Source organism: Salvia splendens, chromosome 9 (assembly GCF_004379255.2).
Source record: "Salvia splendens isolate huo1 chromosome 9, SspV2, whole genome shotgun sequence".
Lineage (NCBI taxonomy): Eukaryota > Viridiplantae > Streptophyta > Magnoliopsida > Lamiales > Lamiaceae > Salvia > Salvia splendens.
The window spans coordinates 19,605,786-19,617,256 of record NC_056040.1 but is presented as its reverse complement, the minus strand read 5'-3'; the positions used below and the strand labels follow the sequence as shown (position 1 = coordinate 19,617,256).

Sequence of the window (11,471 nt, the reverse complement as noted above, 5' to 3'; positions counted from 1 at the left end):
ATTAAATAAAAAATTAATAGTTGTTATCAATTGTTTAATATCACAATAGCACGTCTTAATATTATCATTAGGCCATTTACAACAATATCATGAAAATTGTTCATAGTTCTCATATCTATTCCCTTGACTATTCGTGAATCATATTTTTTCTACTTTATTAACTTAAACTTTCAGTTTAATAAAATTATGAGATTCATTAAAATAAAATATTTATCTAAATTTTATCTAAATAATTGAGAATGTAACTATATAAAAGTATTAACTAGCACTAGAAAGTAATATCATAATATTCAAATAAGGTACTGTATATATTAATAATAATAATAGTATAAGAAAATATTAAACTTAATCCCAAATAAATTAGAAGAAAGAAGAAAATGGATGAATAAAGAAAGAAAAATAAATTACATACTTTAATGAAAATGAGAGGGTAAATAGATTGAATTACCCTTCATGGCCTTAAGGGTACTTTGATCATGAAAATATTGGAAATAGCCAAAAAGTAATAGAATTGATATTAACTTAGAGTTGATGGACCTCAAAAGATATTATGAAATGTTACAGACTAAATTTGCTCATTTGAGATAGTTGATGTATTAAAAAAGATGTTCCATCTATTAGAAAAGATAAATGGTATATTTGAAATACTCCACAAAGTAATGGTTAAGATAAAATATATGAATCCACAATATAATGGAATATTAGAAAAAGTGAGTGGAGATTGTGACTAAAAAAGTTGATGGAATATGAGTTCCACGTACTAAAAGAGGAATAAAATAAATGGTTTTATAAATCGTGGACTAATCAAAATGACAAAATGATTCTTTAAATTGTGGACGGAGAGAGTATCATAAACACTTTCCTCGATGAAGGAACGAGAAAGATGTAGTTCATAAGTTGGAATCGCACGGAGCCATCAACAGTGAAGCAAAGATGGAATCGCACGGAGCCGGTCTTCAAATTTGAAAAGAACGAGAAAATTTTATTATGATGATTTATAATTGGATAAAATAAATACTATAGTTCATAAGTTTAAATAAAATAGTTAGGCGACATTTAATCATTAAAATGGAAGTAAAAAAATAATTAAAATTTAATAATCAATGTAATGTTAAATGTGCTCTAATTTGATGTAGTCGTAATTATTTATGAAATTAACCTATATTACTATTTTGTAACTGGCATCGAAAACTAAAACTTTGAGGTAATCCGCAACGCGGTCTCTTATCCGTCTCTTAACTGTCTTATCTTTTAACTATTTATGGGTCTCACTGTACTTTTCACTACATCTCTTAACTAAGAGACAGCACCTGCAATCCTTCATCTCTTATCCGTCTCTTAGAGCATAAATAACGCGGCTGGCCGGCAGCAATTCGCGAGTCCCGGCCCGCCCCGCGTGTTAGACGGAGGCAAGCCGCGGCTTAGGCCGGTCCCGGGGCCGCATTCCCGGCCTGGAGCCCGTCCCGCGGCCCGGCCTGGGACGGCGTTAATCGCGCGCCGTGCCGCACCGGCCAGTCCCGGCCCAGCGTTACACGGGTCTCGGGCCGGGCCGCAACGCCAATATATATATATATATATATATATATATATATATATATATATATATATATATATAGGGTTTTGATCTATGCAAAACTAGATTTAAATACAGAAACGTAGAACAATATCATAATTAGGGCACTTTTAGGTCATAATGAGGTAATTTTTAGGTCATAATGAGGTAATTTTTAGGTCATGCTAACAAAGCATGACCTAAAACGATCTTAGCATGACATTAAACCTAAATATTATAATATGACATAAAATTGCTTAATTATGACATTCCGTGTTTTTGGTTAATTATTGACCATTAGATCATCTAATCCTAGGGCCAAGATTTGGTCTGCATTTCTGAATTTAAACACATACTTATTTTGATCATCTCCCTATATATATATATATATATATATATATATATATTTATTTATTTATTTTGTGTCTATAAATACGAGCATTCCATTTGTACATCAATCTTACATGCATTCCATTTCAATCTCTATTATACACTTTGAATCGGCATCAATGGATTGGTTCAACAGCAATGAACGTGAGATGGAGGAGTTCGTTAACTCGAACAATTGGTACATACCGGGGTCGCAACCATCGCAGCCGACGCCTAGTCCGGGAGTCGGTAGCAACGTCGACATAACCTCGCCGGTCAACACGAAAGAGTTCGAATTCAGTGAGATGGAGCTCGCTCAAGAGCGGGGCAAGGAGAAGGTCGGCGAGGAGGATGGGCCGAAGAAGTACACTCCGCATGAGACAATGTGGCTTGCGAGGAACTACATCGACGTGGCCGAGGATCCTATCATCGGCAACCAGCAGACTGACAAGGCTTTCTGGGAGCGGATTGCTCAGAAGTATAACGCTGGCCGTCCTAAAGGGTCGATCGAGCGTAGCTACGTGAAGCTGCGCAAGCATTGGGGCCGGGTCCAGGCAGATATGAGCAAGTGGAACGGAAAGTGGGCCAACGTAGTTCGGATGTGGCCGAGCGGGCACAGCAAGGCGGACCTCGTCGAGAAGGCGAAGGATGCGTTCTTCACTGACAGGAAGAAGGCCTTCAAGTACTACGAGGTTTGGAAGCTTGTCGAGAAGAGCCCGAAGTTCACCAGCGGTGCCGAGCCGGCGGCAACTGGGGCGGCGAAGAGAACCAAAGTTTCCGCCTCCGGAAACTACTCTTCGAGCGAATGAGGTCTGGCAATCGACCTCAACGTGACGGACGACGACGTCTTCGTCTCCTCTCCTAGCATTCAGAGCCGCCCGATGGGAACAAAGGCGACCAAGAGGAAAGCAAAGGGGGGGCAACTGCGAGCAACTCCGCTATGGCGCCGACCAATCCGTCTCTGGATAAGATGTCCGACACTTTGGCGGAGATGAATATTACATGGCGGATGAGCCAGCTAACGGAGTTGACATCGAGGGATACATCGAAGATGTCGGACGAGGAGCTCGAGTTGCACCGTGAGATGATCGCCTACCTCGCGCCCAAATGAAGAAGTAGTAGTCGTGGCCCAGGTTTCTTGTATTTTAAATTTGCTTCGTCTAGTAATGTAATGTTAATTTCTAATGAACAATGCATTTTCCCGGTTTTAATTGTTCAACGAATTGCGTTTACGAGTTAAATATGTTGAAGTTGTGAATAGTGTCATTTATTAGTTGCGGCCCGGGTTGCGGCCTGCAGGGTTAGAGGCTTTTGGGGCCGGGCCGCAACTGTAGAGGAATGATAACGTGGAGGGGACTTGGGGCCGGAACTGGGGACGGGGTTATTCATGCTCTTAACCATCTCATCCCTTAACTATTCATTCAATTTCATTTTTTATTTTTATTTCCAACAAATTCAATTAATAAAAACACACTTCATTAAATAAAATAAAATTACAACTTAAAATTCTAAAAAAATTTAAAAAAACATAATTAAAAATCCTAAAAAATGAAAATTACATAATTCAATTTCTTCCGCTCACTCTCTCTAAATTCAAAATCTTAAAGCTTAAAGAAGTAGAAGAAAGATCATGTGCATTTACCGGTTGCCAAATTTTGCCCAAATGTGCTCCATTAGATCATCTTGGAGTTGAGCGTGGGCGGTAGAATCACATGTCTTTGCCCGAATAGACAACCGATCTTGCGGTAGAATCACGTGTCCTTGCCCGAATAGACAAGCGATTCATCCATTATTCGACGTATTTGCTCAAATGGATCCATGAATAGATTAAATTTGGGAGAAGAATAAAAGAGATGATTTGAGATGAAAATTGGAGCGGAAAGAGAGATGATTTGAGAAGAATAAATGTGTGTTTGTGTGTGTGAAAGAGGAGTATTTATAGAATAAAAAAAGAATTTTTTTAAATGACCGTTGAACGGTCATATTATAGCTTTTTTTTAAAAAAATTTATTAAATTTAATTTTTTTTAAAATAATTTATTGCGTCAGCGTGACGAAGCCCACTCGTGGGCAGGTGAGTGGGCGTCACGCATGGCGAGACGACTCGCCATCCGTCTCGGTGGTACAAGCGTCTCGGCGGGATGGTGACGAGACGGTACGCTGCAACGCGCCCAGGTCCGTCTCGTCTCGGAGGGACGAGATAAGAGACAACCACGAGATTGAAATAAAATTTGTGACGAGTCAATTTATAAGGCCACCCGCAACGCGTCCCTCGGGTGGCTCGTATCTCGTCCCGGTCTCGCCGAGACGCCCGTCCCACCGAGACGGATCGCGGGCTGTCTCGCCACGCGCTCCGGCGCCATGCGTGATGCCCACTCGCCGGCCCGCGAGTGGGCTTCGTCACGCTGACGCAATAAATCATTTTTTTAAAATTCGAATTTAATAATAAAAAAATCGAAAACAGTAATATTACCATTTTTTTACCGTTTTCCTTTTTTTATTTTTTTTTTATATTTTTACTCTATAAATACTCCTATTTCATCCCCATTTCACACACAAATACACATCTATTCTTCCCAAATCATCTTCATTTCCTCTCCAATTTTCATCTAACCTCTCCAATTGTCATCACAAAATGTACGGCGATGGCAACTATGGCGGTGGCGACTCCGGCGGGTTTGACATCAACGAGTTTGGCGACTAGGGGGCATGTACAATGTCTTGGGTGGTTCCGGTTCGTCGACGCCGGGCACCCAGGGCTCGTCGATGCCGGTGGGGTACCAACCACTCCATTTTGATGTTGATCCATACGCTCATCCCTCCGCCCCGAGGAGTTCGCAGGGATTATCTCAAATTCGGGACGATTATCCGGATGAACCCACTCCGGAAGGAGGACGAGGCGGTGGAAGCTCTAGGGCGGTGGAGGAAGAGGCGGTGGATGAAGAGGCGGAGGCGATCGAGGAGGAGGAGGATGTAGGCCGGCATCCGTACAGCCACAAGGACACAATGGCTGTGTACAACGCTTGGATCAGCGACTCGTACGATCCCGTCGTCGGGAATCAACAAACCCGGAAGTGCTTCTGGGAAAAGGTCACCGAGGCCTACAATGAGATTAAGCCGAAGGGGTCCCGCCGCCACACATTGAAGATGCTCCGCGCTCACTTTGACCGAGTCGACCGAGAGGTCAAAAAATTATGCGGCATCTACAAGAACGAAGCGGCTCATTACCAAAGCGGAGCCACGGGAGCCGACATTTTGAGATCGGCTTTGCGAGTCTATTTCGAAGACACCGACAAAGAATTCAGACATGTCGATGTTTGGGAGGCCGTCAAAGAAGAGGAAAGGTGGGCCGGCGGTGTTCGGTCCAGCTCGGGCTCGACCTCAAAGCGCACAAAGCACACGGCGGGTGGCCAATACTCGTCTAGTGGGGGCAGTTCGGGCAGCGCCGCACAAGAGGTTGCCTCGCAGGAGGTTGAGGGCACGACAGACGATGCCGGGGGGTCCTCCCGTGGGCGTCGTCGGCCGCAAAGGACCAAGGCGGCGAAGGCGGCTAGAGGGAGGAGGGGCCAAGGCGAATCAAGTCAGGCGGGCTCGGGCTCGGTCTCAGGCTCGAACACCCTATTGTCCATGTACTTGACCGCCACGATGGCGGACACTTCCAGCATGGAGCCTCCACAATATCAAGCTCATCTTGCCGGAATTGAGTATATGGCAAGATAAATTGGTATTCCGGCTCTAGGTAGCTTGAGTGCACCGCCACGGCCTTCGGGGGATGATTCGCCGACGGAGTAGTTTTTTTCAATTTCTATAAAATTTATTTTAAATTATGTAATTTTTGTTTTTTTAGGATTTTAATTATGTGTTTTTTTTTGAATTTTAAGTTGTATTTTTATTTTATGTTCTAATTTTATTTTATTTAATGAAATGTGTTTTTATTAATTTAATTTGTTGGAAATAAAAATAAAAAATAAAATTGAATGAATAGTAAGTTAAGAGATGGTTAAAAGACGAATAAGAGACGAAGGGTTGCAAGTTCTGTCTCTTAATTAAGAGATGGAGTGAAAAGTACAGTAGAGCCCATGAATAATTAAAGGATGAGACGGATAAAAAACCGCGTTGCAGAGGGCCCGATTAGCTATTTTTGCGAGAGATTTTTAACATGCATAAAATGAAAATGGCATCAAAATTGAGCTAATACACCATTAATTAGCTGGCAACGACTATACATTGACCAAGAACTCCACCATCGAGTCGAGAAATTTGGATGTGTACACGGCATCAATCAAGCTTTGAATTTTCAAGAGCAAAATAAGAAAATAAAAATAATGTCCACGCAAATTGGAGCCCACCAATTTCCCGGGATCCATCCGCCTTCGGCCGGTCTGTGTAAACTCCCATCAACATTATCACTTCAATCATCATTAGATATATTCAAACTGGCCATAGAGTGATGTACGTTTGTGTACACGCGTATATATGTATATAAAATTACCCATCGCATCTCTGCTACCAGCCGCCTTTTATTCAGGTTTGATCCTTTGACTTCAATAAATGGTTTCCCTATTTAGTACTAGTTCAGAATGTTTGTTATCACTCTTGGAATTTGAAGTGAAATAGTATGTGTTTCCGATAAAGTTGCAGTCTTTATTGGGTGATTTTATGTGGGCTGTGCAAGTTATGTGTAATTAAAGAGGAAAAAGTTGTTGGTGGTTGGCATATTGAATCGGGAAAGCGTAGTTTCTGTTTGATTGGATTTCTTTGGTTTCAAAGGTTTGTGCTCTGATTCGGGTCTGGTTTTATTTGTGGGTTTGACTAATATTAAGTTTTGGTGGAGTCTTGATTGGTGGTTTTGGGTATCATCTGTTGTGTGAGTGAAATTCTGTATAGTTTGATGGTTTCTATCCAGTATTTGGATTTTGAAACTATTGCTATGATTCTAGTTGATTGGTTATGGTTTCTATTTAGTTGAACTTTATATTAGTATTATACTGGTACATGAAAATTGTGAAGGAATAAGCATATGCAATCTTGACCCGTGCTTATTTGTCTGGTTTATTGGTTTCTGCAGCAGTTTGATGCATCGGGCTGATTGTGCCTGCTTCAGCAAAGGATTTTGTGAACCTTGAATGGAGATTCAGTTTTAATTTTGCAACTGAACTTATGGCTCCATCTGTTTCGACTACTTCCCTAGCTAAGCTGTAGCTAGGCTTGCGTGTTGCTGTGGACATTCATTGTTTAGAGAATTCTGGTTTGCCCTACCAAAGGAAATGAAACTAGTTTTGCTAACATTGTGCTTGCTCGTGGGATCTACGTCAACAGCTGCCTCTGGGTCGCTGGAGCATGAAACGGGTTGTGGAAAGTACCATATTACTAACTCAGATGATCCTAGTAGCCAACTCTTTTATATTGACGGAAAATTGGTAGAGAGGTATTTATTTTGTAAGGCTATACACGAGTATCGTGAGAGACAATGCTTTGTTCAGGAAAATGTCAGAGATAAGTACTGCCAGTCATTAGGTACCATCAAACTTATCTATATCATATTTGCGGCTTTTCATTATAAAAGAGGTTTATGTGTCAATAACCAAGATTTTATTTTTATACTAGTAATACTTTTTTGATCATGTATCTTGCAGAGAAACCGCGTTTGCTCTCTGGTAGAAAATCCCTCCACACTGTTGCTAGAGATGGATATAGTGAAATTGGTACTGATAAAACGACTTTGGGTAGGGAGGAGAAGTATGATAATCCTATATTGAAACCAAAAATGCTAGCCATGGCAGTGCCGGCTTTCTTTCTTCTGTGTTGTACTTTGATCTGTCCGTGTTTTCAAGCAAGGAAAAAGGATACTGATCATACTGTTCTCTCCAAGGAACCAAATTCAAGTGAGTTACATTACCAACTCTGTTCCGATGTTTGCAATTTTATTTATTGTTTTTTGGTTTCTTTTGGACGTGGGTTGTTGCCAGTTTCATTTTCTTTTTATAAGCATGGGTCGGAACTAAGTTTGGTTGAACTTGAACCTTAAGCTATCTTTTCAGAATAATTGAGTTTGGTGGATTCCCTTCATCATGCACTTTCATAACAAATTTACTAAAGACAAATCTTGTATGGTTTTCTACTTTTCTACCACGTCTCTATCAGAGAGTATCATAGTGGAAGCACACTTAACCACCCACGGATTCGTACATAAACAATCAGTGCATCTACAATTTTCGACATGCGAACTCTGGTGAAACTTTTTCCACGTCTAATTTCTGAGTATTGAGCTGTTGCAAACCCTTGCATAGGGTAGAAACTGGAAGATTATATCCCATACCTTTCTCTTTTGCATTAACTGTGCCTTTCTACCAGAATGGTATTCAATACTTCTGTTCTCAGCTTTTCTTTTCGTTGGAGTTTAATTTGCACAACTATTTACACACCTTGTTTTACATTAATCCCTAACTTTTGATGTCCTTAATTTGATGGACCCATAATTTATGTTTATTTGACTTGTTTGTCTATATTTGGATGATTACTTTTGTCATCTATCTTACGCAAAATTGCTCTAGATTTTGTATATATATCACACTGGCACAACTTGCATCTGTTCATATCTAAATTGCAAGGATTTGCTTATACTGACATTGGCACTATTCTTGCAGCTGATTCAGTTTCATCTTTAGAAATGAATCCTATACTTGAAAAGTTTGTTGGAAGCCCACAAAGAGTGCCGCCGAGTCCCTTGAGAGTTCCCCCAAGTCCTTCAAGATTTTCAATGTCACCGAAACTCAATAGGCTTGGATCTGTTCATATGAATATGCACCAAGTTATGAAGGCAACCCAAAATTTTTCTTCTTCATTACAAATAGGTGAAGGAGGGTATGGGAGAGTGTACAAGGGTGAACTACCAGATGGCCAGGTTGTTGCTATCAAACGAGCAAGAAAGGTATCAGATCAATTTCTTTGCATTAAATGTGCAGTTCATGCTACCTTAGCTTTGTGTTTACTGATAACTACACGTGGCTCTAATTGTTAGTGAAATTTCTTAAATTGATTGCTGTGTTCACATTGGATTGAAGCATTGAACTACAAAAATTAAGAAAGAAGTCTTTCTGCATGTACATAAACAGATAACGCATTTTTGTGATTCTGCTAACTTCTATGATAAGAATTTTGACTCTCTTTCTTGCCTAAGATTATGCAAGAGATATTATAAGCTCCCGTTTTTACGAACTGTCAAGTTAAACTTAGAACTTATGAGATCGGGAATTGTTTTAGAACTCATGAGATGGTAAATCTTATTTTGAACTAATGCGATTGGATAAAATCAAGTGGAGTTTTGTTAGTTGATAATTGAAATGAGCTCTGAATTACTCCAAAGAGGCCACCGTGTATTTGCTGAACTCTAAAATGAATGAAATGTAGGAAACATAGCCCTATAAATAAGAAAAACTTCTCTAGGACCCTATACTCACGGGCTTGACTCAATAATATAACCTAACAACTTAATAAACGACTCAATAAATGGTAAAGAAATACTAGTATCTAATTAATACGACTATTCTACTGCATCCCTTTCATGAGCAAATGTTAGTAATCATAAATTTCCCTGTTATGAGCCCATGTTATGCACTGATGCTTGTTTTGGTCAATATATTTAGTTTTGTTGTGGGAATGAACGCAGGAACATTTTGATGCCCTGAGGACTGAGTTCCGAAGTGAAGTCGAACTTCTGGCTAAAATTGAGCATCGCAACCTAGTAAAGCTCCTAGGTTATCTTGAAAAAGGAAACGAACGTCTGATCATCACAGAGTATGTTCCTAACGGTACCCTTAGGGAATATTTAGATGGTAAAGCCTCTAGACTTGGGAAAGTACCAATTATTTTCTTAGGTGATGATAAATACATAATATTTAGCCAATGTTTCTATTAGGGAACAAGGGAAAGATATTGGATTTCAATCAGCGTCTCGAGATTGCCATCGATGTTGCTCATGGCTTAACGTATCTCCATCTATATGCCGGTAACATCTCAAATTCTACGGACTAGATTTAGCAGCTTCGCTGAGTTCATATGATTTATATGTAGCTCTGATTCATTAGTTGCTGCTGCTAAACAGTTCGCAGTAGTTTGCGCTTGCTTCAGTATCTAGTTGATTTGATTTTGTGGAGGTTTCGATGTCTGATGATGCTAGCAATTTTGCAGAGAAGCAGATAATCCACAGGGATGTTAAGTCTTCGAACATTCTGCTGACAGAGAGCTTGAGAGCCAAAGTCGCAGATTTTGGATTTGCTAAGCTGGGTGACGACGCGGACAAAACTCACGTATCAACCAAAGTAAAGGGGACAGTGGGTTACCTTGATCCCGAATATATGAAGACATATCAACTCACAACAAAGAGCGATGTGTACTCGTTCGGGATACTGCTTATAGAGATATTAACCGGGCGTAGACCCGTGGACCTCAAGAGAGTGGCGGATGAGAGGGTAACAGTGAAATGGGTGAGTTTGTGTTTCTGAGAATTGGCACTAGTCTGTTCTTTTCTTCTTCTGCAGAACACTTATTGGGATGCAGAGCATGACAAGGTTGGTGATGCAGGTTTTTCGCAAGTACAACGAAGGGAGATTTTGGGAGATGGTGGATCCTCTGATGCATGAGAAGATAGATAAGGAGATCTTGGGGAAGATGTTCGGTTTGGCGATACATTGTGTGGCGCCTACGAGAGCAGACCGGCCGGATATGAAAGCGGTGGGAGAGCAGTTGTGGGGGATTAGAATAGACTACTTCAAGAGTGAGAGGAGAGAGTGAACTTAAGATGTGGTGGATGCTTTTCTTATACTTGCTCAACCACTATTATTATTATTTCTCATACCGATTTGTATTCGTATTTGCCCTTATAAACTGCTCTCTCCCTCCATATTTCATTACTTTGTTGGTCTGTTAGATGAAAATTGAAAGCCTTGCACAAGGGAATGCAGTCCAGGGGTGTGATCACCCCACCCCAATTCATATACTACCATCGACTCACGCGTCCATCTATATATCCTGCTCCGAGTGAGATTTCAGATTTGGTAATGAATATATTAATTATTTAAAATAGATTATTAATTATTTTCATAAAGACAAAGTTAGTAACTGATTATATAGAATATAAATCGTATCTAGATTTTTTTATAACTAGGTTGATAGAAACTAGGTACTAAAAATTGTCTCATTTTGCCATTTTTGAATAATATAAAAATAGTCTATTTTCTAAAAATGGAAAGTTTCTTTTCCATACTTTCTCACTTTTCTCCTCTACCCACTTTTTCTCTCGTTCTCTCTTATTTTACTAAGTTCTCATTAAAACCTGCGTTGTCCATAAATGAGACTATTTTTTAGACTCAGGGAGTACAATAATTTCATATTTTCTAGGGCAAACATCTTTGGATCCCTATTCACATACGCAGCTAAATTTTAGCGTTAAAAGGATTTTATTGAAACACAAACTACAGATACAAGGACATAGTTGTGGAATGGATTGATAAATCAACTGCATCAAGTTGTTTGTTACTTGATCAAGCTAG

At 40.0% G+C, this 11,471-nt stretch overlaps 1 protein-coding gene across 3 annotated transcripts; it reads left to right on the top strand.

Moving 5' to 3' along the window:
- Positions 1–6,176: 6,176 nt before the first annotated feature.
- On the top strand, positions 6,177–10,806 carry LOC121748674 (calmodulin-binding receptor-like cytoplasmic kinase 3). 3 transcript variants are annotated; one of them, XM_042143160.1, is made up of 8 exons: positions 6,177–6,448; positions 6,992–7,437; positions 7,557–7,805; positions 8,568–8,851; positions 9,590–9,755; positions 9,839–9,928; positions 10,111–10,406; positions 10,504–10,806. In XM_042143160.1, exons 2-8 carry the CDS (start codon positions 7,188–7,190, stop codon positions 10,711–10,713), a joined length of 1,545 nt encoding a protein of 514 aa, XP_041999094.1. In that variant the 5' UTR covers positions 6,177–6,448; positions 6,992–7,187; the 3' UTR covers positions 10,714–10,806. The 3 variants fall into 3 exon arrangements, with proteins under 3 accessions (XP_041999094.1, XP_041999092.1, XP_041999093.1); XM_042143158.1 differs by having other exon boundaries at positions 6,989–7,437; XM_042143159.1 differs by lacking the exon at positions 6,177–6,448 and adding an exon at positions 6,455–6,690 and having other exon boundaries at positions 6,989–7,437.
- Positions 10,807–11,471: the final 665 nt, after the last annotated feature.